The sequence below is a fragment of the Panthera uncia genome, chromosome D1, assembly GCF_023721935.1.
Source record: "Panthera uncia isolate 11264 chromosome D1, Puncia_PCG_1.0, whole genome shotgun sequence".
Lineage (NCBI taxonomy): Eukaryota > Metazoa > Chordata > Mammalia > Carnivora > Felidae > Panthera > Panthera uncia.
The window spans coordinates 6,177,983-6,205,928 of record NC_064808.1 but is presented as its reverse complement, the minus strand read 5'-3'; the positions used below and the strand labels follow the sequence as shown (position 1 = coordinate 6,205,928).

Here is a 27,946-nt window from a genome sequence, read left to right as displayed (position 1 = left end):
AGATTAAAACAAAACAAAACAACAAAACAAAACAAAACACATCAGGGGGCCGGTGGCTCGAACTAGGGAATGAATCGTAGGTTCAAGAGAGAAGTAGACGGATCTGATAACTATTTAGGATACATCATATCAAAGTCTAAATCAGCCCGGATTATACACCTAAATATAAACCCTAAAACTACAGATAAGCCTAGTGTTGCTTGAGCAGAGCGTTAGGGCAGGGCTAGGTGAACCATGGGCGTTTCCATTCCACTCCACTTGGGGTGGAAGACTGCTCAGATCTGTACAAAAGAAGGAGGCTGCAAGGGAGTGGGACGGAGGGGGCAAGAGAGGTCAGTGCGAAGCCCGGGGCTGGGGGAACGCCGCTAGTCCTCCTCCCTCCTTCGGTCTTCTGGCTTCTCCAACTTCTCCCGGCGCAGCTCTGCGGGCGGGAGGCGGGATCTCCCGGCCTTGGGTGGGCCTGGCGATCGGCTCGCAGCCTCTGCCGCCCCCTCCTGGGGGAGGCGGCACAAGGGCGCTCCCAGGTGGGTGGGCCGAGGGCCTGGGGGCGAGGGCAGGGACGCCCACCCCTCGCAGGGTCCGGGCTCCAGAGACCCCAGAGCGCGCGAGAGAGACGGGTGCCCGCAGCGGCTCACCTCCGTGCCCTTCGCGGCGCAAACGGGAAACCGAGGCCGAGAGGGGCAAGGACTCGCCCAGGGTCGCGCGGCGGGGGTGGGGTGGGGGCGGGGAGCCGGGGTGGGGGGACCCGGCCGCCGCCGGCCGAGCGTCCCCCCGCAGGCGAGCGCCCTGCCCGGCCCCTCCTCGGAGCGGCTGCTGCCGCCGCCCGGGGTAATCTCGGCTGGGCGCTGGGGGCCGGGGGCCGGGGCGGGGGCGGAGGCGGCCCGGGGAGGCCCGAGGGGCAGGGAATGCCCTCCGGGGGCGCCGCGTGGGGTGGGGCCGCCCGGCCCTGCAACTCGAGCCGCTGCCCCGGGTTAAAAATACCCCCGGCCCTGCCCTCCCCGCACCCCTCCCCCTCCCCCGCAGTGCCCTTCCGTCTGGGCGCCGGCGGCCCCTCCCGGGGGACAACTCCGCCTTTTACTAATTTGTCCTCTCGCGGAGCTGGCCGCCGAGGGAGGGGCGGGGAGACGCCGCTAGAGAGATAGTCGCAGAAGGTGGCGGAGAGGTAAGGGAGAGCGGAGAGGAAGCGGGGGTCGGACCCCGGGAGGGGAAGGAGAAGGAGGAGGAGGGAGGGGGAGAGGAGGGCGGTAGGAGCAGCGGGAGGAGGGCGGGGAGGAGCGCTCTTCCTGGTTGGGCCCTGCCCTGAGCCGCCACCCGGGAAGGCAGCCGCGGGGACCGCTGCGATCCCCCAAACACTGCTCCCCCAGGTAAGGAGCTGCATGGCCGGGCCGGGATTCCCCGACCCTTGGCCACTGCTGCCGGCCGAGGGGCTGCCCCTACCCCGGGGCCTTCTGCGTGCCTAGGACAGGGGCGGGGGCTGGGGAAAGCCGCACCGCCCGGGCCACCGGCCCAGCCTGCGCTCATCACTGTCTCCAGGGTCTGGGCTGGGGGAAGGCCAGAGGGGAAGGGGTCCAACAGCCCTGGGCACCCAGCCTGCCTCAGGGGTCTGGGGACGGGGTCCCTGGCTGCCCGAGGTTCTCAGCCTCCAAGCCAGGGAAAGGGGCCAGCGCCTAGGAGCTTGGCTGTTTGGGGAAGGGGTTACCGTGTTATTATCTCCAGGCTCTGCCCTGCCCCACCTGGCTGGCTGGCCACAGCACTGCAGGCCCAGGACAATGGGAGTCTGGGAAGGGAGAGGTGGTAGCCTTGTGGGGGGGAGTAGGGAGGTGGTGGCCAGCATACCTAGGGGCAGAGAAGCCCCTCTCCTGGATGCTGGGAGCATAGAGAGGTGGGGAAACCCCAGGTTTGGAAAGGAAGGGTGGGCGGTGGGCCACAGGCAGGAGCCCCAGTTCTAGCCCTGGGAAGGCCTGGGTTCTGAGCAGGGTGGTCTGTCCTGCAGGATGGCCGAGGAAATCATCACCCCGGTGTACTGCACGGGGGTGTCTGCACAAGTGCAGAAGCAGCGGGCCAAGGAGCTGGGCCTTGGCCGCCATGAAAATGCCATCAAGTACATGGGCCAGGATTATGAGCAGCTGCGGGCTCACTGTCTGCAGAGTGGGGCCCTCTTTCGTGATGAGGCCTTCCCCCCGGTGCCCCAGAGCCTGGGCTACAAGGACCTGGGCCCCAACTCCTCCAAAACCTATGGCATCAAGTGGAAGCGTCCCACGGTGAGAGGGACCACCACCCTGGGTGGGACTCAGTTTACCCCCATCCTGGGTGAGGAGTGGGAACAGGACTCCAGGTCCTTGGTGGGGAGTGGGGTCTGGGGTGGCTGGGTTCCAGTGTCTAGGAGGGCTGGCCCAGAGACAGGACTCTGGGTCTCTTGCAGGAGCTGCTCTCAAACCCCCAGTTCATTGTGGATGGAGCCACACGCACAGACATCTGCCAGGGAGCACTGGGTAGGCCGGGGGGGGGGGGGGGGGGGGGGGGGGGGGGGGGGGTGGGTTCTGGGTGTTTTTTCCATAATAGTTCCCCATGCCTGCTCCTTCCAGCTCTGCCCTAACCCCTCCCTCCTGCAAGCTCAGACAGGCTCTGGCTATCAGTGCTGGGCTGGTTTGCCTAGATTCCTGGGTGTCTTCTGTAAGTCGAGGGACCCGGCACCCAGCATGGGCCCTCGTGCATCACTGGGAGCAGATTGGCAGAGCAGGTCTGATGTGGATCCCTCCCATCCCAGGGGACTGTTGGCTCCTGGCTGCCATTGCCTCCCTCACCCTTAATGACACGCTTCTGCATCGAGTGGTTCCACATGGCCAAAGCTTCCAGAATGGCTATGCCGGCATCTTTCATTTCCAGGTGAGGAGCCCCGAATCCACCGGGGACCAGGGCGTGGGGGAAGGAGGGGTAGCAGGCACCCGAGGAGGTGAGGACCGGTGACGCACAGCAGTCTGCAGTTAGGTGGCTTAAGCCCACACCCTGTGGGGGCCAGTCCTTCCTCTAGAAAGAATTTGACCTCCTGATACTATCTCAGATCTGTCATGTGTGAAACGATTGGGCAGGGCAGGTATTTCAGCTGGCAGTTTCCCTGTGCGTCTCACAGGGAGAAAGTGCTGGGAGGGATAGAGAGATCTCTGTGTCATATCCTGTGGGACAAAGCCTTTTCCGCCACAGGGCCTCAGTTTCCCCATCTGAAAAATAAATAACGTTCCACGGGGAGAAACGGAACAGCACATGTGGCCGTCCCACCCAAGACGTAAATGTCTGCACCCACCCACCCCCACCTCCTCTTGTGACTTTGGCAGTCTCCAGCCTCTGACAGAGCCCTGCAGAAAAGAAAGACAGGATTTAAGTCTGTTTAAACCAGTTATTCCTTTTTTGCACACAGGACCCATTTTTCAAGTGACACTAAGGAATTCTCAGTCAGCTGATGGTGGGAGACACACACCTCCGGGAATCCTGGATTAGACCCTCTGGCCCTGGTGGCCCCAGCCCTGCCCTCAGGACTCCTGGGTGCCCTCCCCTTACACCTAGTCAGGGAGTCCCTTACCCTATTCCGAGCAGACCAGCCTACAGGACCCACGGTGCCATCCATCTACTTAGGCCAAGTGCTGCACCTGCTCCCCTAGCTGGTATGCAGGGGTGTGGCCTCGCTGCCCCTTCCTCCGCCCCCTTCCCTCACTCCTCTAATCGGCTCCTCCTCAACCTCTTGATTGGCCCGTTCAACACTCCCCCCCTACAACCCTCACTACTGGGGTCCACCTCCTCTCTTTGTCCCATTGTTCTGCCCTCCTTCCCGCCTCCCTAGCCCTTGGCCGCTTCTGCCCCAGGGTCCTGACTCCTCTGGGCCCTGGGAAACCCGTCTCTCTGGCCATCCCTGAAGCAAACTCATGATTGCGGGGAACGTCATCCATCTTGTGGTCTAGACGCCACATGTTTGATCTACACTTAATTTACACATTCGCCCCCGCCCCCCATACACACACACACACACACACACACACACACACACACACACGTCCGGACCTAGCTTGGGGAGAGGAGAGATAGGGGGCTGGTTCCATGGAAGCCAGGTCCCCAGGGCTTTCCAACCTCTCCATACCTGACAAAGCACCTTGGTCTGTTTCAAAAATATCAGTAGCGCTGCCCTAAAAGCTTTACCTTTGTGATCGCGTTTAGTGTTCCCTTGAGGACGTCCCTGCTGTTCCCTTTAAAAAAAATTTTTTTTTTTTTTTTAGTGTTTATTTATTTTTGACAGAGAGAGACAGAGCATGAGCGGGGAGGGGCAAAGAGAGAGGGAGACACAGAATCCAAAGCAGGCTCCAGGCTCCCAGCTGTCAGCACAGAGCCCGACGCGGGCTCGAACTCACAGACCGGGAGATCATGACCAGAGCCCAAGTCGGACGCTCAACCGACGGAGCCACCCAGGCGCCCCCCTGCTGTTCCCTTTTATGGATAGGGAAACTGAGGCTCAGAGAGAATAACTTGTTCAGGATCCTGGATCTAGAGACGGTCAGGTCTCTAGTAAACGGCAGAGTTGAGACTTGAGCCGCGGCCTGGGAGATCCCAAAGCAGGTGTTCACTGTGCTCTCCCCTCCTCCAGCTGTGGCAGTTTGGGGAATGGGTAGATGTGGTCGTGGATGACCTACTGCCCATCAAGGACGGGAAGCTGGTGTTTGTGCACTCCGCCCAAGGCAATGAGTTCTGGAGCGCCCTGCTCGAGAAGGCCTATGCCAAGTGAGTGGGGGCCCGGGGCAGGGCTCCAGGCACCCCTGGGATCTAGGGTCTCGTTTGATGTCAGAGTGCTGACCTGGGGCTGCCCGCAGGGTGAATGGCAGCTACGAGGCCCTCTCCGGGGGCAGCACTTCGGAGGGCTTTGAGGACTTCACAGGCGGAGTCACCGAGTGGTATGAGCTGCGCAAGGCACCCAGCGACCTCTACCAGATCATCCTCAAGGCGCTCGAGCGAGGTTCCCTCCTGGGCTGCTCCATCGACGTGAGTGCACCCAGCCCTGCCCCTCGCGCCCCGACCTGTGACCAGTCTCCTCTTGCAGCCCGGCCTCATCCCTTGTCCCGGGCTTGGCTCCAGACCCTGTCCTTCACCCCACACCGTCTCTGGATGCTCCCCCGGCCTTATCCATCCCTCCGGTCCCATCTGCCTCCGTTGTGTCTGGCGTCATCCCTGCCCCGCAAACCTCAGACCCCAGCTTGCCTTCCCGCCCTCCCGCTGCTTGTTCCTGTCATCTAATGCCGTGCCCATCCGCCGTCCAGCTCACCAGCCTCCGACTTCAGCTCTTTCCTAGCCTCCGCTCCCGCCCAGCCTCCTTCACCCTCTTTGCTGCAGTTCTGTTCCCACGACTCACCCTTGATCTCAGCCTCCCCCCCCCCACATCACTGCATCCTCGACTCTAACCCCGTTCCCACCTTCCACTTTTCCCCAGTCCCGGCCGCCTCTAGCCTGTCCTCACCCCCTCCTCCACCTCACTGCATCCCTCCTCGCGAGGGCCTTGGGGGCCTGGGGGAGCTACGTGCGACTACGTGTGTGGACACGCGTGTTTGCACGGAGTCCGGTCAGCTCTGGCCAAAGCAGTGTCAGTGGGCGGCCCGGGTCCCCTACCGGCGGTAGTGTTGACGGAGTGGCCAGACGGCCCCTCTTCTAGGGGCACCGTGTGAGGGGCTATTAGGCGGAGTCAGGGTCCCCGCCTGCCACTCCCAATAGCTGTCGTACGTGCGTGGGGAACGTTCAAGACCCGTGAGTGTTTGGCACTCACCTCCTGACTGGGGATGGGGACGCCGGCCTGGTCCCCGGAACCGGGCCCCTGACCACAGCACGTGTGTCTCTACAGATCTCCAGTGTCCTGGACATGGAGGCCATCACCTTCAAGAAGCTGGTGAAGGGCCACGCCTACTCTGTGACGGGGGCCAAGCAGGTACCACCGCACGTGGGGGCTGTCCCTGCAGGGTGGTTCCTGCCCCCTTGCTTGCCTTTGCCTGTCTGGCCTGTGACCAGGGCTGTGGGAGGGGCTGGCTCTTCCTCTGACCTCCTGCAGCATCTTATTTGTCTCTTGGGGCCACTCGTCCCGAGATGTTTATCTTACCCTGCCCCGATTTTCTGTAGTCTTGTGCGTAGCTGCCTCCCTCCATGGTAAGTTCCTGGAGAAGGGGCTGTACTTCCCCTGGCGTGGTGCTGGGTACCGAGCGGGGCTCCTGAGGGTGAGGTGGTGGGCAGGGGTGTTTAAGGTGCGTGCCAGAAGCAGGTGCTGACGGGAGCTCTGGGGCACAGGTGAACTACCAGGGCCAGATGCTGAGCCTGATCCGGATGCGGAATCCCTGGGGCGAGGTGGAGTGGACGGGAGCCTGGAGTGACGGGTGAGGGGCAGAGGACGCTGGCCGGGGAGGCTGGGGAGGGCTGGTCAGTGCCACTGGCATTTCTGCTGGGGCTCTGCTCGGGATTGAACGGGGGGTGGGGGGGGGGTGGGGAGGGGTGGCATCTCCGTGTTACCGGGTCCGGGGGGCTGTCCCGACAAAGCTCAGGCCCAACCGGCCACCGCACCCAGCCTGTGAGCATCCTCAGAGCTGGCCATGACAAGACAACCCCTGGGATGGGATCTCGGGCTTGACCACGCGGAGGTCTTCTGACCTGGGCTGAGGGCACAGGCCCCAGGAACAGAGGCCGGCGGGTCAGTTCCCACCAGCCCCTGGCAGCACCCTTCTCCCCGCCAGCTCCTCGGAGTGGAACAACGTGGACCCTTACGAGCGGGAGCAGCTCCGGATCAAGATGGAGGATGGAGAGTTCTGGTGAGCGCCCCCCCTCCTTAGTCTGGTCCCTCTCGGGGCCTGGCGCCCCAGCTCCCAAGCTGCACAAAGTCCGCATGTGCCTCCTCCCTGGGTGCCCTGACTGGGGACCATGGCTCATCCCTGCACCGTGACCCCAGGATGTCCTTCCGAGACTTCTTGCGTGAGTTCTCCCGCCTGGAGATCTGCAACCTGACGCCCGACGCGCTCAAGAGCCGGTCCATCCGCAAATGGAACACCACGCTCTACGAGGGCACCTGGCGGCGGGGGAGCACCGCGGGGGGCTGCCGGAACTACCCAGGTGATCTGACCTCGCGGCCAGCAGGGCGCACAGGGGCAGGGAGCACGGGGTGGCCGTCGGGCCCTGCTGCCTCCCGGCTCGAGGGCCTCGCCCCCCCGCAGGTCCCCTGGCTGGGCCTCAGTTTCCTCGTTTGTAAGATAGCATGGTTGTGCTGAGCTCTGGGATTTGCTTTGAGACCTACAGTGTTGAATGTACTTGTAAATTCTGAAGAGCCGTGCCGGATTCACCATCCTAGGGCCTGAGCCCAGGGAGTTAACAAGTGGAGAAGACTCTGTGGCCATCCAGCCACTTTTCTGTCACTCCTCATTCTGGAACCTTCTCTCCTGGCCCACTGTCTTCCTCCCTGGGCCTCCATCACCTTTGCCTGGGCTTCTGAATCTATGTGGGTGGCTTGGTCCACGGCCTGGCCTCTCTATTCTTCCCCGTCTTGACCTGCAGTGGCCTTTTTTCTTCCACCTTAGTTCAGCCACCCCCTGAGACACCCGGGAGCCCAGCCACACCTTCCGGTCTGACCTCTGCCTTCACCCGTTCAGCTCCCTTATCCTGCAGCCCTCAGCGGCGTCTTACTATCTGGTCCATTAAAGCCACTGTTGTGGTGTCCTTTGTCTCCCGTCTTGTCTTCTCATCAGGTTAGCGTCGTTGTTGTAATCTTGTCCCTGCAAACATTCTGGCTCCTGCCTTGTGGCTCCCTCTGCTCCTCCCCCGCCTCCCCCGGCACAACCAGCGTCCTCACTGAGCCCCCTTCATCAGCTTCAGGACCACCGAGTGTGGCTGCAGAGAAAATCACACACCCGGGGCTGCACCTGCCCTGTGAATTCACGGCCACAAATCCCAGATGACCACCTTTCGTGGTCCCCAACAAGTCCACTGCTGATTAGTAACGTTCCCGTGCCCTCAAACTGGCCTCCGTGGTTCCTCCCATCTGTGGACTCGGCCTTGTACTTCACTGGAAGATAGCTGTCTTCACGCAGGGCACCTCCTGGATTCGCCCCGCCTGTCTCAGCCTGTGCCTGTCATTACTGCCTTCCCGACTGTGACAGTGGCAGAACTGTCCATGCTCATGGGGACCACGCCCAGCCCTGCTCTCGCTCGTGTTCTCCCATGTGTCTGGAAGCCTTTGGCTCCTTCATCCTTCACTTCTTGCTCCTGGGTCATTATGGAGAGTCTCCTGGCTTAGAGCAGTCCTCTTTTTGACCCCACTTTCCTACCCATTTCTGGGCTCCCCTTCGAGGCAAAAATGTCCAGCTTGCCACCCTCCTGCGTTTCCTTTCCCACTCCCAGCTCACGTTGTAACCCACGCCCGTCCAGCTTCCGTCCTCACCACGCTACTGTCACTGCTGGTTTGAAGGCCACCGGAGCCTTTGTCTTTGCCAAACCCACCTCCGCTCTGTTCTCATGTCCCGCGTTCTCCACCTTGCCAGCATGGCTCACAACCCCGTTTTGGTCTTCTTCTCCCTGATGGGGATCCAATTTCAGCTTTTCCTCAACTAGAAGACCACCGTTCCCTGCATCATTTAGTGCGAAACCTGCCCTTTCCTCGCTGTCCTGGAGTGACGGCCGTGTCCTGTAGCTCCCGTGTATGTGTGGCTCTGTTTCCGGGCTCACCCTTCCATCCCTCGGTCTGTCCCTCCAGCTGATAGCACGTTGGTTTCATTGCTGCGGATTTATAGCTTTTGGGCAGGGTGAATGCCTTCAAGAGTCTCTTAGCTATTCTCGCCCTTTGTTTCCCTGTGTGAATTTTAGAATCAGCTAACCAGGTCGTACAAAGAACCCTTTTTGAGACTTTAATTTGAATTGCCCTGAATCTATAGATCGATTTGGGGAGAAAGGACATCTTTCTGGTTTTGAGTCTTCTTATCTAAGAATGTGGTATATCTCTTTCTTTATTTTGGTCTTCAATGTCTCTCAATAACGTTTTATAATTTCTATTTAAAGGTTTTCAGAGTTATTACTAGATATTGTATCATATTGTTGCTATTATATTAATCATATTAAAAAATGTAATGTTTATTTTTTGAGAGAGAGAGAGAAAGAGAGAGAGTGGGGGAGGGGCAGAGAAAGCGGGAGACACAGAATCCGAAGCAGGCTCCAGGCTCCCACCTGTCAGCACAGAGTTTGACACGGGGCTTGAACCCACGAACCGTGAGATCATGAACTGAAGTCAGACACTTAACCAACTGAGCCACCCAGGCACCCCAGTGTTTATTTATTTTTGAGAGAGAGAGAGAGAGAGAGAGAGAGAGCACAAGCAGGTGAGGGGCAGAGCGAGAGGGAGACACAGAATCCAAAGCAGGCTCCAGGCTCTGAGCTGTCAGCACAGAGCCCAACGTGGGGCTCGAACCCATGAGCTGTGAGATCATGACCTGAGCTGAAGTTGGATGCTTAACCTTAAGACTGAGTCACCTAGGCGCCCCAGTATCTCTTTTTAAAATTACATCTCCCATGTAATAGTGGCTGATAAACAGTAACATGCAGTTGACCTTTTAAATGTATTTTGTATCCAGCAAACTTGTTAAACTATAATTAATTTTACTGATTTACCTATAGATCCTTTTTGATTTTCTAATTGCAAATAATGATAAATTTGTTCGTTTCCAATTCTTGTAACTCGCACACTCCCATTTTACTGAGCCAGCCAGGCGCCCCCTCCCCCCCACCCCCACCCCTACCCCTTAGCCCTTTCACAAAGGACAACTTTTTACTACTGGATGTTTACTACAGATTTTATCCCTAAAGTTTTTTCTGTTCTAGTTTTTTTTGTAGATGCCTTTATCACATTAATGGGGTTTAATGTTATTAAATGCTTTTAGGTGTATTTATTATTATAATATGCTTCTTACCTCTTAAAACGGTAAATTACGTTAATCACTTTTCTAATATTAAATCAGCCTTACGTTCCCGAGTGAAAAAACAACAACGCGGTCATGACATAGTTTTTTCAACTGTAGTTTTACATCCAAGTTCACAAATGAGATTGGCCCGTAATTTTCCTTTCTCATACTGACCTTGTCTAGTTTTGGTACGGGTGCTATATTTGGCTCAGAAGGTGGACTGGGAAGTCTTCTATTTTCTGGAAGAGTTGCATAAGATGGGATGATTTGTTGCTTAAATGTTTGGTAGACTTGATCTTTAAAGCTATTGGCCCTGTCTGTTCTCGGCGTGAAAATCAACATTTTGATACTGATCTTTAATGGTTATAGGATTATTCAGGTCCTTTATTTCTTCTTGAGCCTATTTTGACCAAGTTGTGTTTTCTAGGAGTTTATTTATCCTTTGCCTCTGTTTTCAAAATTATTAGCATAAAGGTATTAATATATTCTGATACCTCTTCTGTAATGACGTCCTCTCTTATTTATAGTATTATTTATTTGCACTTCCCTTTTGTTTTAATATATTTTTTTAACGTTTATTTTTGAGAGAGGCAGAGAGAATGCAAGCAGGGTAGGGGACAGAGAGAGAGGGAGAGACAGAATCTGAAGCAGGCACCAGGCTCTGAGCTGTCAGCATAGAGTCTGATGGGGGGCTTGAACTCACGGACTGCGAGATCATGACCTGAGCCTGAGTCGGCCGCTTAACCGACTGAGCCACCCAGGCGCCCCTGCACTTTCTTTCATCTTTATTAATTCTGTGAGAGGTTTGTTGGTATTATGCTTAAAGAAATGACTTTTGCCTGTTGATCTTTGTATAGTATTATTTTCTTTTTTTTATGTTTATTTATTTTGGTGGGGGGGTGATTGCGATCAGGGAAGGGGCAGAGAGTGAGGGAGAGAGAGAATCCCAAGCAGGCTCTGCCCTGTCAGCATAGAGCCTGATGCGCGGCTGGAACTCAGGAACCTGTGAGATCAGGACCTGAGCTGAAATCAAGGGTCAAACACGTAATGGGCTGAGCTACCCAGGTGCCCCTATAGTATCATTTTCATATGACTTTGTTTGCTGGCAAACACTAATCTACATTTTTTTTTTAATCTCTAGATTTGCCTCTCCTAGACTTTTCTTATAAATGGGATCATACAAGATGTGTGGCCTTTTGTGCTTCTTTCTTTATTGTAATGTTTTCAAAATCTGTCCATCTTGTAATGTGTGTCAGGACTTGATTTCAATTTTAGGGCTGAATAATATTCCACGATTTGGAGATACCCCATTTTGCTTATGCATTCATCAGTTGACGGACATTTAGATTGTTTCTAGTTTTGGGGTATTATGAGTAGGAATGCTGTGAACATTCATATACCTGTCTTTGTGTGAGCAAAAGTTCTCTTGGGTCTCTAAGTAGGAGCAAAATTGTTGGGATCCATGGTAACTCCCATGTTTAACTTTCTGAGGAACTACCAACTGTTTTCCAAAGTGACAGCACCATTTTACGTTCCCACTAGCAACGTGTGAGTTCCAACTTCTCTGCATCCTTGTCAACACTTGCTGTTGTCCATGGTTTTTAGCCATCCTGGTGGGTATGAAATGGTATCTCATTGATGATGTGCGTTTCCCTAATGACGAATGATGTTGATAAGAATATCTTTTTATGTAATTATTGGGCACTTACATATATATTTCAGAGTTTCTATTCCAGTAGTTTGCCCATTTTTAGATTGGGTTGTCTTTTTTTTTTTTTTTTTTTTTCTTTTAAATTCATTTTGAGAGAGAGAAAGAGAGCAAGAAAGAGAGATTACGGGGTAGGGGCAGAGAGACAGAGAGAGAGAGAGGATCCCAAGCAGGCTCTGTGCTGCCAGGGCAGAACACTTAACCGACTGAGCCACCAGGCACACCGAGTTGTGTTTTTTATGCATTCTGGATATGACTTTATGAGATTGATGATTTGCGTATAATTTCTTCCATTCTGTGGATGTCTTCATTTTCTTGATAATGTCCTTTGAAGCATGGAAATTTTTAACGGTGATGATGCCCAATTTTCAATTTTTTCTTTTGTTGCTCATGGTTTTGGTGTCATATCTGAGAAGCTATTGTCAAACCCAAGACCATGAAGATTTATCCTTGTGTTTTCTTCTGAGAGTGTTAGTGTTAGCTCTCATATTTAGATTGTTCATCCGTTTCAAGTTAATTTTTATATAGGCATACCTCAGACATAAATACTGTGGGTTCATTTCCAGACCACCGCAGTAAAGTAAATACCACAATAAAGTGAGTTAAGTGAATATTTTGGTTTCCCAGTGCAAATATTATGTGTATGCTATACTGTATTCTATTAAGTGTGCAGTAGCATTATAACGTCTTAAAAAAATTGTATACATCCTTGATTTAAAAATACTTTATTGGTGGGGTGCCGATGCAAAGCTCAAACCCACAAAGCCATGAGATCATGATCTGAGCTGAAACCAAGAGTTGGATGCTTAACTGACTGAGCCACCCAGGCGCCCCTAAATCACAAATGTTCTTAATGGCATCTAGAATGGTGAATCCTTTCCAGAAGGTTTTCAGTTAATTTTGCCAGGATCCATTGGAGGAATCATTATCTTCCTCACAAGATGTATTTGTTTTTTTCTTTTTTACGAATTTTTCAACGTTTATTATTGAGAGACAGAGAGACACAGAGCGTGAGCAGGGGAGGGGTAGAGAGAGGGGGAGACATAGAATCTGAAGTAGGCTCCAGGCTCTGAGCTGTCAGCACAGAGCCTGACGCGGGGCTCGAACTCACAAACTGCGAGGTCATGACCTGGGCTGAAGTCGGTCACTTAACCAACTGAGCCACCCAGGCGCCCCAAGATGTATTTCTTAAGTGGTAAGACTTGAAAGTTGCAAGTATTCCTTGATCCAGGGGATGCAGGGCGGGTGCTATGTTAACAGGCATGAAAACAACATTAATCTTGTTCTATGTCTCCATCGGAGCTCTTGGGTTACCAGGTGCATTGTCAGTGAGCAGGTCATATTTTGAAAGGAATCTTTTTCTAAGCAGTGGGTCTCAACGGTGGTCTTAAAATGCCCAGTAAACCATGTTGTAAACAGGTGTGCTGTCGTGTAGGCTTTGTTGTTCCCTAAAGAGCACAGGCAGAGTAGATTTGGCAAAATTCTAAATAGCCCTGGGATTTTTGGAATGGTAAATGAGCATTGCCTTCAACCTAAAGTTACCAGCTACACTAGCCCCTGATTAGCGAGAGTCAGCCTGTCCTTTGAAGCTTTGAAACCAGGCATTGGGTTCTCTCTAGCGATGAAAGTTCTGGACGGCATCTTCTGATACAAGGCTGCTTCGTCTACATTGAAACTCTGCTGTTTAGGGCAGCCGCCTTCCCTAATTACCTTAGCGAGCTCTTTTGGTAATTTGCTGCAGCTTCTGCACAGGACTTGCTGCTTCCCCCTGCACTTTCATGTTACGGAGTTGGCTTCTTTCCTTAAACTTCACGACCCGGCCTCTGCTACCTTCACACGTTAATTCTGCAGCTTCCTCACCTCACGCGGCCTTCATGGAATTGGAGACAATGAGGGCTTTGCACTGGATTAGGCTTTTGCTTCGGGAATGTTGGGGCTGGTGTGATCTTTCATCCAGACCACTAAAACTTTTCCATATCAGCAGTAAAGCTGTCTCACTTTCTTATCATGTGTGTTCACTGGAGTAACGTTTTCAGTTTCCTTCAAGATTTTTTTTCCTTTGCACTCACAGCTTGCAGTTTGATGTGAGAGGCCTAGGCTTCTGCTTATCTTGACTTTTGATAAGCCTCATCATTTCTAGCTTTTGATTTGAAAGTGAAAGACAGGACTCTTTCATTGTGACACTCAGAGACCTTTGTAGGGTTGTTAATTGGCCTCGTTCCAAGATTTTTGTATCTCCAGGAATAGGGAGGCTCCAGAAGAAGGAGAAAGATGGGGGAATGGCTGGCTGGTGGGTGGAACAGTCAGAATGCACACAGCAGTTTTCTAAGTTTGCTGTCTTACGTGGGTGTGATTTTTGGTGCCCCCAGACAAGCACAGCAGCGATGTAAAAGATCACTGGTGTGAGATAGGTGCCCAACTTCATTCTTTTGCATGTGGAAATTCATTGTTTCAGTATCATCAGTTGAAAAGACTATTCTTTCCCCATCGAATGGTCTTGGCACCCATGTCAAAAATCAGTTGGCCATTGATGTCTGGGTTTATTTTTGGACTCTCAGTTCTTTTAGTCTGTATGTCTATTTTTATGCGAGTACCACAGTGTTGTAATTACTGTAGCTTTGCAGTGAGGTTTGAAATCAGAAAGTGCGAGTCTTCCAACTTTTGGGTTTTTTTCATAATCTTTTGGCTTCTGGGACCCTTATAATTCCATATGAATCTGAGGATATGCTTTCCACCTCTGTGAAAAGGCTGCTGGAATTTTAATAAAGATGGCATTGAATCTGCAGATCACTTCAGGTAATGTTGACATCATAATACTACTAAGTTTTCCGATCCATGAACATGGGATGTCTTTTTTCATGTCTTTTTTTTTTTTTTCATGTCTTTTTTTATTTTTTATTTTTTCATGTCTTTAATTTCTTTCAGCAACATTTTGCAGTTTTCAGTGTTCAGTCTTTCAGCTCTTTATTAAATTTATACCTAGATATTTTATTTTTTTGGATACTATTGTAAAGGAATTGTTTCCGTAATTTACTTTTTCAGTTGTTCATTGCTGGTATTTGGAAAAACAACTGATTTTTGTGTCTTGGTCTTGTAACCTGCAACTTTGCTGTATTTGTGACTAGTTCTAGTAACTTTTTTGTGGACTCTGTGTTTTTCTACATACAGGATCATGTCGTTTGCAGTTAGAGATAGTTTTCTTTTTCCTTTCCAACTTGAATAGCTTTTTTCTTTTCCTTGACTAATTCATCTAGCTAGAACTTCCCATACAGTGGTTGTTTAGCAACGATGTAAGCAAGCATCTTGTTCCTGATCTCAGGGTGAAAGCTTCAGTCTTTCGGCACTGAGTATGATATTAGCTGGTTTTTCCGTAAACACTCTTTGTCATATTGAGGACATTCCCTTTTATTCTTAGTTTTCTGAATGTTTTTATCATGAATATGTGTTGGACTTTGTGAAATGCCTTTCTGCATCAATTAAGATGATCATGGGGTACCTGAGTGGCTTAGTTGGTTAAGCTCTTGATTTAGGCTCAGGTCATGATCTCACAATTCGTGGGTTCAAGCCCTGCTTCGGGTTTGGTGTGGACAGTGAGGAACCTGCTTGGGATTCTCTTAATCCCTCTCTCTGCCTCACCCCTGTGTGTGCTCTGTCTCTCTCTCTCTCTCTCTCTCTCTCTCTCAAAATAAATAAACTTTAAAATATATTAAAAAAAAAACAAACATGATCATGTAGGTTTTTCCCCTTTGTTCTATTAATGTGGCTTATTACATTGATTGACTTTATGTTGAACTATCCTTCATTCCTGGGATAAATCCTATTTTGTTGCATCTCGTCCTTTTAATATACTGTTGGATTTGATTTGCTAGTATTTTGTTGAGGATTTTTATGTTGATATTTATAAGTGATATCGTCCTGTAATTTTCTTGTGATGTCTTTATTTGGTGGGCTTTGGTATCAAGATAGTGTTGGCTTCATAGAATGAGTTAGCTTGTCAAAAAGCAATGATAATGTAAATGAGAAATCAGGGGTGCCTGGGTGGCTCAGTCGGTTGGGTGGCCGACTTTGGCTCATGCTTTGTGGGTTTGAGCCCTGCGTCAGGCTCTGTGCTGACAGCTCGGAGCCTGGGGCCTGCTTCAGATTCTGTGCCTCCCTCTCTCCCTGCCCCTCCCCTGCTCATGCTCTCTCTCTCTCTCTCTCAAAAACTAAAGAAACATTAAAAAAATGCAAAAATATGAGAAATCACACAGAATGGTAATTAAAACAATGCGTACCTATGTTAGAAAAGAAAGATCTCAAATCAACAACCTGATCTTCTACCTTAAGAATGTAGTAAAGGGTCAAACTAAACCCAAAGCAAACAGAAGAATGGAAATAATAAAGATTAAAGTACACATAAATGAAACAGAGAATGGAGAAACAATGGAGAAAATCAACGAGACCAACAGTCAGTCCTTAGAAGAGCTCAGCAAAATTGTAAAATCTTTAACCAAAGTAAACAAGAAAAAAAGAAGACTCAGATTACTAAAATCAGGACTTAAAGAGAGACCATCATTATCAAACCAACAAAAATAAATGGATTATAAGGAAGTACTGTGAACAACTGTGTGCCAACCAATGAGCTAACCTAGGTGAAACGGACAAATTCCTGGAAAGAAACAGGACCAACTTAAGAAAAAGAAAAAATCTGGATAGACCTGTAACAATTAAGAGTGAATTAATAACCAAACGTCCCAGTTATAACCTGCTAGTTACCGTTTTATTGTTGGTTTCTAACTTGATTTCCTTGTAGTCAGAAAACACGGTCTGATGAGATCGCAGCTTTGAAATCAATAGAAGCTGGTGCCGCGGCCCAGCACGTGTTCACATGCTCTCAGAAGACTGGTTCACGCTTTTGTGTGTGTGTCTTATATGCCAAGCACTCCCCTAAATATTTTAAGTATGATAACTTGTTTAACTTTCACACTGACCCTGTGAGGCTGGCACTATTATGATTCCTGTTTTACAGGTAAAGAAAGTGAGGCACTGATAAGTGGCGGAGCTGGGATTTGAACAGAGGCATCGCAGCCCTACAGTCTGTTCTCTCGAACAATCCGAGTGGCACGCAATTCTGAGTGTTAGGGGGAATGTTTTATAATTGTCCGTCAGATCACACTTAATATTTGGTCGGCTTAGTCTGTCAGTTACTGGAAGAGGGAAGATAAAGTCATACACCATCCTGATGTTTTTGCTAGTTCCTCCCTTTATATCTGTTATTTTGCTTTACAGATTTTGCGTTATGACATTAGCTGCATCAAGCTTAGACTTGTTGTAAGTTCCTAGTGAGTCAGACCTGTTTTGTTGTTGTTATTTAATGGCTGCCTTCTCCGGGTGTAATTCTTTAACTTTCTAGTCCCTCTCAGTCGCTGTCACTATAGCTGTTCCAATTTTCTTTCCGCTAGTATTTTTGTGGTATATTTTGTTATACTGTTTGACGTCTAATCTTTCTATAGCTCAGCGTTTTGGTGGTTATCTCTTGTAAACAGCATGCCACTGGCTTTTTGATCATCCGGTTTGAAACATTTTACCCTTGGATTGGAAAGTTTAGTCCATTGACATTCATGGTGATTGCTGATGACTTTGTATTTATTTCAGCAGACTTCCTGTGCGTTTTCTGTTTGTCCCTCCTGCTATGCCTTATTTTGGATTGAGTTCTCTTCCTTTTCTCTCGACTAGTTTTCCCGTCTCTGGGTTTGGAGGACCGAGGTGTTTGCTCCGTATCATTATTTGATACAGCCCATATTCACTGGCTCACCCATAGAAGAACAGTGTTTATTGCTCACCATTTCCACAACTTTTATCTGAGCTCATTTTCCCATCTGCCTAAAACATAAGCCTTCGTATTCCTCCTTCTCCTTCCCCTCCACCTCCTTCCCCTTCTTCGCCTTCTATAAACTTTCTCCACTCTTCTGAAAATACCTCTGCAGCGTGCTCGTTCTTGACAATTCTCTGAACACAAAATTCTGGATCGCATTCCTTTTAGCCCATCGGAGGTACCGTTACTCTTCACTCTGCTTCTCTGGTTGCTCTGTGAGCCGAGACTCTGTCTCCCACACCTTCTGTGATGCTTTGTCTTTTCTGTTTTAAGATTGTTCATCTTTGAGGGGCACCTGGGTGGCTCAGTCGGTTAAGCGTCCGACTTCGGCTCAGGTCATGATCTCACGGTTCTTGGGTTCGAGCCCCGCGTTGGGCTCCGTGCTGACAGCTCAGAGCCTGAAGTCTGCTTTGGATTCTGTGTCTCCTTCTCTCTCTGCCCCTCCCCTGCACACGTTCTGTCTGACTCTGTCTCTCAAAAATAAATAAATGTAAAAAAAAAAAAAATTTTTTTTTTAAAAAGATTGTTCATCTTTGATATTCCGTAATTTCACCAAGATGTATTGAGGTGTGGATTTCTTTTTATTCTGCTTTGGATTCACTGGGCTCCCTGGGCCTGCAGGTTGATGTATTTCAACAGTTCTAGAAAATTCTTAGCCATGGTCTTTTAGAATAACAGCTCCTTCTTACACTCTTCATTTTTTCCTTTTAGAATTCTAATCAAACGTAAGCTGGAACTCCTCGCTCAATCATCTAATCTCTTATCATTGCTCAAATTTGCCATCTCCTAATTTCCTTGCATTGCCTTCTGCTTCTGGGTAGTTCCTTCCGATCCATTCTCATTTCACGAGTGGTCTTTTTTGCTGTGTCAAATCTGGTGGTTAATCCTTCTAACAAGTACTTACTTTTATTAAAAAAATTAATGTGTAGAAGTTCCAGTGGCTCGTTTTCAAATCTCTTTATTCTTGCTTATATTCCCAAGCTTCTCATTTATTTCTTTAAATATAATAAACCCAGTCTTTTATATTCTGGCATCTGATTATTTCAATATTTTAAGTCTCAGAGGGTTGGTGTTTTGGTCCATTGTGGCTGCTGGTTCTCACTTACTCATGCCTTCTTTCCTTGTGAGATTTTTGTCTCCTTTGGCCTAGAAGTTCATCTGTGGGAGTTCTTTGAGTCCTTGGGTGAAGTTAGGTTCTTCTGGTATTTCTATCAGTCACCTGGGATGACTCTTTGAATCCCAGGACACTTTTAAAAATAAATTATCTCCTGAAAGTTTCCTTGACTTCATAGGCAAAACGAATTGAAACTGGGGGCGCGTGGGTGGCTCAGTCGTTTAAGCGTCCAACTTCAGCTCAGGTCATGATGTTCTGGCTCGCGAGTTCGAGCCCCGCGTTGGGCTGTGTGCTGACGACTTGAAACCTGGAGCCTGCTTTGGATTCTGTGTCTCCCTCGCTCTCTGCTCCTCCCCTACTCACGCTCTGTGTCTCCTTCAAAACTAAATAAACATTTTTGAAAGATTTAAAAAAGGGGCGCCTGGGTGGCTCAGTCGGTTAAGCATCCGACTTCAGCTCAGGTCATGATCCCACACAGTTCGTGGGTTCGAGCCCCGCATCGGGCTCTGTGATGATAGCTCAGAGCCTGGAAGCCTGCTTTGGATTCTGTGTGTCTCTCTCTGCCCCTCTCCCGCTTGTGCTCTGTCTCTCTCTTAAAAATAAACATTAAAAAAATTTTTTTTTTTAATTAAAGAAAAGAAGGAACAAATTGAAACTGCAAGATCACGTGAAGGCTTGTGGTTATAAATTCTTGGGGAGGGGCGCCTGGGTGGCGCAGTCGGTTAAGCGTCCGACTTCAGCCAGGTCACGATCTCGCGGTCTGTGAGTTTGAGCCCCGCGTCGGGCTCTGGGCTGATGGCTCGGAGCCTGGAGCCTGTTTCCGATTCTGTGTCTCCCTCTGTCTCTGCCCCTCCCCCCTTCATGCTCTGTCTCTCTCTGTCCCAAAAATAAAAAAAAATAAAAATAAAAAAGTTGAAAAAAAAAATTAAAAAAAATAAATTCTTGGGGAGAATTTTTTTTTTTTCCTTCCTCCCAGTGGGGTTTATTTTTCTTTCCTATGTACGCTGTTGGCATTCCTCATAAGGGTCCCAGTTTTATTGCAAAGATCTCCTGCTAGATTTTGTCTCCTGTCCCTGTACCCAGGGCTCGGGGTCTCCAGGAGTCTGCGGGAGTCCTTCGGCATTATTTACCTCGCGGGGCTCCTAGTGGCCATGTTTTAAAAAAGGCTTTATTGAGCTATCACTCACATACGGTCCAGTTCACCAACTTAAAGTGGCAAATTCAGTGTGGTTTTCATATATTCACAAAGTTGTGCGTCTATCAGCACATCAATTCTAGAGCATTTTTATTACCCCAAAAAGAAACCGTCCACCCTACAGCTGTCACTCCTGACCCCTCCGCCTCACTCCCAGGTAACCGCCAGCCTCCTGTCTGCGTCTGTGGATCTGCCTGTTCGTATGCTTATCTGTGTTAGAGCCCGTATCGGTACTCTCTTTGTGTTGCCGAATAATATTCCATTGTTTGGTTATACCACGTTTTCAAAAATCCATTTCTCCGCTGATGGACGGTTTGGGTCACTTCTACCATTCGGGTATTACAAATAATGCCACTGTGAACATTTACATCCACGTTTTCGTGTGGATGTACGTTTTCGTACATTGCAGTATTGAGTATCCTTGCAGGGTCATAGGATAATTCTGTGTGTAACCATTTAAGGAACTGCCAGACTGTTTTCCGAAGCGGCGGCCCCGTGTTACATTCCCACCAGCAGTGTGTGAAGTTCTGATTTCTCCACATTCCCGGCTAACACTTGATGTCTGTCATTTTGGTTAATGTCAACTTGTGTGTGGTGGGGGGAGGGGGAGGGCACTGCTGTGGCTTATTAGTGCCTCTAAAAAGCAGCTTCGCTTACTGTGTCCAGCACCTGGTTGTTTTAGGGGGTCGTGGGCAACTGAGTCACCACACTGCCAGAGACGCAAGTCTCTGTCACCCTTTGCAGCCGTGTGGCCTCCTATCAGACCCTGCCTTCTCTTTTTCTCTCCTAAGTCATCGTCCACACAGCAGCTCCAGCTACCTTTGCAAATCCGAATCCGTTCATGCCGCTCCTGGTGCAAGCCTGTTGGGGCGTGGGGAGGGCCTTTTGCCCTTTGATTCAAACCACCCTCCTCACTGCCCACCCGGCTCCCACCAACCTTTGCCACTGTCCGCATTTCCCGTGCTTGCCGGAGCTGGATGCTGCATTAGACACCGGCTGTCTCCTCGTGTGGGTCCTTGTTTCTCCCTCCTGCTTCCCAGTGTCTTCCCAGGGCTTCTCCTTCAGATCTCACTCAAATGTCACCTCCTCAAAGACGCCTTCCCTGACCGGCTCCCAGCTCCAGCTTGCTTACTCTTTGTAATTGTTCTGATAAGTGCCCCGACTTGCTCAGACTTGGCCTCCCCTCCTGGAATGTGAGCTCATGAGGGCAGGGACTGCGTGTGCCCCCCACTGCCCGTCTGTCACACGGGGGACACTTAGTAATACTTGTTGGACGAATGAACGAAGGGACACGTGGGGGAGGGGAAGCCCGGAGGCGGGGACCACTCTGCTCTGCGCCTCCCCTGACCCCTCCCGCCAACCCACCTCCTACAGCCACCTTCTGGGTCAATCCCCAGTTCAAGATCCGACTGGAGGAGACGGACGACGCGGACGACGACTACTACGGGGGTCGAGAATCAGGCTGCAGCTTCGTGCTAGCCCTCATGCAGAAGCACCGCCGCCGTGAGCGCCGCTTTGGCCGCGACATGGAGACCATCGGCTTCGCCGTCTACGAGGTGAGCCGATCACACGATCACGCCGAGCCGGCGTCGAGAGCCGGCCTCCCGGTGCACCGTGGGCGAGCCCCACCAGGGGGCGCCAGAGGACACCGCCGCCACAGTCCTGAGGCAGGTGGCCCTGGCCACTGTCCCCCGGAGGCGCCTGCCGTGGCCGCTCTTGGGCCGAGGGTTCTGGCTTAGCTGACGACTGTGACGTAGCTTCTGGGGGACAGACTTTGGCTCAGCCTCAGAAAGAAGTGGCCAAGTGGGCGGCCCTGGAGGAGTAGTGAGCTCCCTGTTTTAGTATATAAGCAGAGACTGGCCTGGGAGGGCCCTGCTTCACTCACTGTGTCCAACACAGAAACTTCTGGACCTTCCTGGCAGAGCAAGAGAACCGCTACAGTCTCGGCCCAGGCCCGGAGCTCCCGACAGCAAACTGGTGGGGACTCTGATGTCCCTGGGCTGTAGGACATTGCAGTTGGCCGCTCTGGGGGCTGTGTTGGGTCCGACTCAGAGCCAAGGCCCAGGGTGTTCCAGGGGTGAAGAGGACCTTGCCCGGGGCCCTTTCCTGAGGTCCTGAGGTGCCTCTCTGGTGTGAAGACAGGTCTGGGCGGCCAGTGGCCCCGAGCCCTGCCTCCCGGTCTCCTCAGGTCCCGTGATTCTTAAGAACCCAGGGCCTCTGTCCAGCACACGCTGTGCCTGTAGGCCAAGCACACATCTCTAACTTCTTCCATCTCTCTGGCAGGTTCCTCCGGAGGTAGGTGACCTCTGACACCTGGATTTACATACCCCTGAACACACAAGGCCTGTTGGTGCCCAGAGGGGAGCAAGATGGCAGCAAGCCCACACGTAGAGAGTTAAGAAGTCACCTCGTTTTACTGTTCGCGAACGGTCTTCCCACCCCCGCCCGGAGGGGGCAGATGTTGCTGTCCCAGGGGGTCTGACTCGGGGGACGCTCTGGGTAACAATAGCGGGAATGTTATTTCGCCGGAGTCCTAGTGTTCACGTTCACCTCCAGAGTATGTCCTCACCTCCGCCCTGTGCGGTAGGCAGCGTTGTCCCCTCCGTCTTGCGGACGGGGAAACTGAGACAAGATGATCTGGCGGGGCCGAGACCAGCCTGCCAGCCGCTCGGCTGGGGCCCGGGGCCTGCGGCCCGGGTGTGCGGGCAGCTCCCCGAGGGCGGGCTGAGCGGCTGGCTGCAGCCCCCACCCCCTCCTCCCCTCCCGCCAGCTGGTGGGCCAGCCGGCCGTGCACCTGAAGCGCGACTTCTTCCTGGCCAACTCGTCGCGGGCGCGCTCAGAGCAGTTCATCAACCTGCGGGAGGTCAGCACCCGCTTCCGCTTGCCGCCCGGGGAGTACGTGGTGGTGCCCTCCACCTTCGAGCCCAACAAGGAGGGCGACTTCGTGCTACGCTTCTTCTCGGAGAAGAAGGCCGGGACCGAGTGAGTAGAAGGCCCCTCCCCGGTGCCCACTCCCCGGGCCCCCCTGCACCCCCACCCTGACTGGCCCCTCTGTCCTTCCACCTCTGCAGGGAGCTGGACGACCAGATCCAGGCCAATCTCCCTGATGAGGTACGTGCCCTGCCCGCCGTCCCTCCACTGCCCAGGTGCCTTTCTCCTCTGCCTCACCCCTTCACCCTGGGCGTATCACGGGGACCTGGGTGTCCTGGCTCCTGGGAGCCCCCCCGGCAGAAGCCTTAGGGGTAACACCAATCCCTCATCTGCCCAGCACTTTACGGTTTTGCAGAGGGCTTGGTGATAATAGTGATGCGAGGTCCCTGAGCTCTCGCTGGTCTCACTGGTCTCTGCCGCCCCGCCATCACGGAGCTGAACTGCACTCTCCTCAGGCCGCAGAGCCCCGGGCAGGGGGAGAGCGATTCCCACTTTACTGGTGACAAGAGGGAGGCTCAGAGACACGAGGAGGCAGGCGTGTGGTGATGAGTGGTCCCGGCCTCGCCCCAGCTGCTGCCCATGCGGGGGCCTGGCCAGAGCGCCCCTCACCTGCTCTCCCCCTTCTCCATCTAGCAAGTGCTCTCAGAAGAGGAGATTGATGAGAACTTCAAGGCCCTCTTCAGGCAGCTGGCAGGGGAGGTAGGCAGGGTGTGGTGGAGCGGAGGGCGGGGAGGGGGGCGCAGGGGCGCAGCGTTTCTCCAGGAAGGGTGCCTCCTCCCTCTTCCCCCAGGACATGGAGATCAGCGTCAAGGAACTGCGGACCATCCTCAACAGGATCATCAGCAAACGTGAGTGTCCCAGGACAGCAGCTCTCCACTCTGTAGTCGGCACCCCCCCTCCTCCAGACTCCAGAATCGAGGCTTCTGCTCTCACACTGAGCCCAACCCAAGCCCTTGGTCTTCATGGGCAGGGGAAGCCCCCACTGCCTTTCTGAGCCCTGCTCACCCCCATTTTCCTCCCAAACTCCTTGCACCATCTTGCCGGACCCCGTTCTCCATGCCCAAGTGCCGTGACCTGGTGTCGTTAGAAGCCGAGCTGGTGACAGCACCGTAGGAGCAAGGAACAGACCTCCCCTTCCTCTGGAAGATACGCCCCAGGGCCAGGCCGAGGGGCTGCCTGCAGAACGGGGCTGGCTTCACTCCCCCGCGTGCGCAGCTCTAGGCAGCCCCGCCCCCCAACCTTCCCTTTGCCCCTGCCTCTGACCTCCATCCATGCTGTTCCCTCAGCCCAGACCCCTCTCCTCTTGTCCCCCTTCGGGGCCTGCGGCCAACCTCACCCCCGCCCTGGCCGCCTTGGCCTCACATTTCTACTGTGTTTCTCCCACTTTGGTGTAGCACTGATCTCCTTTCATTCTTGGTTCTTCGCGGTGTAGACACCGGCTCGGTTGCTAAAGTACTTGACCCTGTGCCGATAAAAGTGACCTGACGCACCCACTCTGCTGGGCTTTGCACACCAGGTGCCAGGAATCCAACTTCCCTGGTCCCCATCCCACCCAGTGCCCCGGGGGCAGGCCCCGGAAGCCTGCTGCTTGAGGTGTTGGAACCGATTTTCTTGCAGACAAGGACCTGCGGACAAAGGGCTTCAGCCTGGAGTCGTGCCGCAGCATGGTGAACCTCATGGACGTATCTTTTGCTTTCGTTTCGTGAGGCTGCTTTGGTGTGGGGGACATGGTGGGGAAGGACGCCCTGTGACCTTTCCCGGAACAGTGCAGAGAAAGGGACAAAGCTCTGTGGAGTGTAGAGGGACCAGTCCTTTTCCCAGGCCATTTCTCCATGATTGGGGGAGGGGGGGGCAAGGGGGAGGGGCAACTGAGGCACAGGCTTTATGTTGAGTGAGAGGTAGAGGAGGGCCTGGGTCCTTGAGTCACCTTAAGGCTGGTGCTGTTGGCACCCCTCCTTGTCCAACCCACTTGGCCCTGTGGGCGCCTGCCCTTCCCCCTCCCCTCGTCTTGCTGTCAGTCTCCCCTTCTCCCCATTGTTCCCTCACCCTGTGCGGGTTTAAGCTTCCTAACGGTAGCCCCCCAGCGGGACGGCAACGGGAAGCTGGGCCTGGTGGAGTTCAACATCCTGTGGAACCGCATCCGGAATTACCTGGTAGGTGGTCCCTCCCTCCCGTGCGGCCTCCGTCCCAGGAGGGGTCTGCAGCGGGCTCCCAGACGGGCTGCGTGGTCTAGGCCCTCCGCCCTGGGTCTGCCGCTCCAGACCCCAGCCCCCGGCCCACCTTTCGGGTCTTTGCCCTCCACCCGCAGCAGCCCCCCACCCTGGGGTGGGCCGGAAGGGCTGGGTGCCTCCCTCGGCCTGGCCCTCACCCTCTGTTCCCCACTCTAGTCCATCTTCCGGAAGTTTGACTTGGACAAGTCGGGCAGCATGAGTGCCTACGAGATGCGGATGGCCATCGAGTCTGCGGGTAAGGCCTGTCCCCAGGCAGACGGCCCCAGGCTGATTGCCTGTCGGCGGCTACCCAGAGTGGCGGCCCGCGGCACCGGCCCTGTCCCCGGGGTGGAGATGGTGATGGTGTGGCGGTAACGGCCATCTCCTGCCTTCTTACTGAATTACTGAGCTAAGTGCTTTATCAGTGCTTCCTTGTGTCCTCACTGTGGCCTAACGGGGATAAGGCCGTTACTGTCTCCATTGCGCCCGGAGAAAAGCACGACTGGGGACAGTGACCGGCCTGCGGCCACACAGCCAGGGAGAGGTGGAGCTGGGGTCCAGAGCCTCCAGTGAGAGAGGTGCGGGCCTCATCTTCACAGTCCCGTGTCAGGATGAGGCCAGGGCACTCGGCACAAATAAAACTGGACCCCCGGGCCCTCCTTGGCCGCTGATTCCCTGGGGCGGTCTGGGCTCCCGCTCCCTCGGGCTGGCACTTGCTTGCCCAGCACCCCCCGCCCCCCGCACCCAGCTCCTGGCCCTACTCAGGTGGGGCTCACCCTGCCCAGGCCCCAGCCCCCCTCCCTGGCCCCGCTTCCCTGGCCTTCATGCACTGTCCTGGGCCAGGCTTCAAGCTCAACAAGAAGCTGTATGAACTCATTATCACCCGCTACTCGGAGCCCGACCTGGCCGTGGACTTTGACAACTTCGTGTGCTGCCTGGTGCGGCTGGAGACCATGTTCCGTGAGTGTCTTCATCTGGCTCCTGCCTCTGGTTCTGTCTCCCATAAGTTGATGGGAATGACAGCTACAGATGGGACCTATGTGCCATGGCGTGTCCCAGAGAGGCGAAGTACCTGGGAACCTGAAGGCCGAGTCGGGAGACTGGGGGAGGGGGGAAGGCAGTAGGGGAGGGGGAGGATAGCAGAGAGAGCTGCTTCCCAGTGTGACAGGTGAGGGCTTGGGGTGCCGTGGGGATGTGGGGGGGGGGGGCAGGCGGCAGGGTGGTCCTGCGTGAATGTCCCACTGATTTCTAATGCCAAAACGTCTTCTTTTGAATGTAGGGTTTTTCAAAACTCTGGACACAGATCTGGACGGGGTGGTGACCTTTGACTTGTTTAAGGTGGGAGCGTCCCTTGGCTGTGGCGGGGGAGGGTATTCGGGTGGTGATGCTTTCTACCCACCTGGGGCAGGAACTTGTGGCCTCAGAACCAGACCCAAAGGGCAGGCCTCTGGAAGGATGGAAGGATGGGATGGGGTGGGGGTTTCTGGGTCTTGGGAAGGGAGGTGGGGGGCATGCTCCTGGAGGTCTTCGTGGGTGCCTGTGCCCTGGTCTCCCAGGGGTAGAGGAGGTAAGAAAGTGCCCCTCCCCAGAGACAGTGGCCCCTGGGCTAGGAGGCTGGACTGGGCGTTTCTGCCGTCCCTGGCTGACCTCTCTCTCTGCCCTCCTCTGCCGGCAGTGGTTACAGCTGACCATGTTTGCATGAGGCAGGGGCTCCGGTCCCCTTGCCGTGCTCCTCTCCCTCGTCTGCCAAGCCATGCCTTCCCGCCATGCCGCACCGGGCCACACCAGCTGCAAGTGCCTTCCTTGGAGCAGGAGGCGGCCTTGTCCTCCTGTCCCCTCACCTCCCAGCTGCCACGGTCCCTCTGCTCTGCGCAGAGCCGTGTGGCCTTCCCTGCCTTCACCAGTCATGGGCTCAGATGGACTCCCCCCGCTCCTCCCGTCGCCAAACGAGGAAGGCCACTTTCGCTTGTTCCTGCCTCAGGATGAGGCTGCCAGGGGAGCTGACGGCCCCCCGGCCTCCGAGCATCCTGACGTGTCCTCTCCCCTCGCTGCAGCCAGAGGGCACCCACCCAGCCTACCCAGCGGCCTCACCTGCAGACTTTACACCATAACCACTAACTCTGCACCGTCTGCCGTCTAGATGTGCAGAAGCCCTTCCCAGCCGAGGCCTCTTCCTGGGGCTGGGAATGCCTGTTCTCCCCCGTGCAGAAGCCAGTGCCCCTCACCTCCGTGGCCTGCCCCCCAGCCCTGCCCCACCTGCCAACCACGAGTCACCTGGACTGAGGGGTGGTCAGGCGCTCCCTCCCTCGCTCCCTCCTTTTTTATATCGGTGATTTTAAAGGGGACTCTTCAGGGACCGGTGTACCAGTAACGGGGGTGCCAGAGGCACCTGGGTGTGGGGTGGGGGTGGGGTCTCGGGTTTCCATGCAGAGAGACCCCAAACAATAAAGGAAAAGGCCCCACATCTGTCTCTGGAGTGTGCTTCTGTCCAAACCTGCTGCCCAGGAAGGCATCAGCAAGCCTTGACCTTCAGGGACAGCCCGGGACCTCACACTACCCCTGCCCGCCTGCTGTCTCCTTCCCCAGTACCCTGGGGGCTCGCACCCCTGCCCGAGTACTGGGTATCTAGGACGTTGGGGGGGATGGGGCCCCAGCTGCAGGGACGGGGCCAGACTGCTGAGGTCCCATGTGACTCTGCTGATCCTCTGTGCCCTCCTCACAGCCCGGTCCCTGCCCTCCCTGTATACTCCAGCCTGTGAGGCTCTGGCTGACACCCAGACTCCCGCTGAGCACAAACCTGACCTCCCAGGAAGCTCCCAGCGCACAAGAGCCTCCTTCACCTAGACACCTGCAGCTTTATGTAAGCCGCCCCAGCCCTCTGGGGTCCTGGCTTTTCTTCCCATAGATAAGGGTGGGTTGCAGTGAGGGTGGAAGACGAGACAGAGTGGGGGGGGGGGGGGGGGGGAGGGGGGGGGGGGGAC

The 27,946-nt window shown here is 53.5% G+C and overlaps 1 protein-coding gene across 4 annotated transcripts; it reads left to right on the top strand.

Annotated features, from left to right (window-relative positions):
* Positions 1 to 260: 260 nt before the first annotated feature.
* Positions 261 to 27,126, top strand: CAPN1 (calpain 1). Of its 4 annotated transcripts, none has more exons than XM_049642988.1 (22): positions 261 to 332; positions 1,994 to 2,261; positions 2,423 to 2,492; positions 2,768 to 2,886; positions 4,631 to 4,764; positions 4,854 to 5,022; positions 5,873 to 5,956; positions 6,310 to 6,395; positions 6,750 to 6,824; positions 6,962 to 7,122; positions 21,199 to 21,380; positions 22,108 to 22,119; positions 22,595 to 22,806; positions 22,896 to 22,935; positions 23,389 to 23,454; positions 23,546 to 23,603; positions 24,373 to 24,437; positions 24,840 to 24,908; positions 25,143 to 25,221; positions 25,809 to 25,925; positions 26,245 to 26,303; positions 26,641 to 27,126. In XM_049642988.1, exons 2-22 carry the CDS (start codon positions 1,995 to 1,997, stop codon positions 26,665 to 26,667), a joined length of 2,151 nt encoding a protein of 716 aa, XP_049498945.1. In that variant the 5' UTR covers positions 261 to 332; position 1,994; the 3' UTR covers positions 26,668 to 27,126. The 4 variants fall into 4 exon arrangements, with proteins under 4 accessions (XP_049498945.1, XP_049498971.1, XP_049498961.1 ...); XM_049643014.1 differs by lacking the exon at positions 261 to 332 and adding an exon at positions 453 to 524; XM_049643004.1 differs by lacking the exon at positions 261 to 332 and adding an exon at positions 924 to 1,162.
* The last annotated feature ends 820 nt before the right edge of the window (positions 27,127 to 27,946 follow it).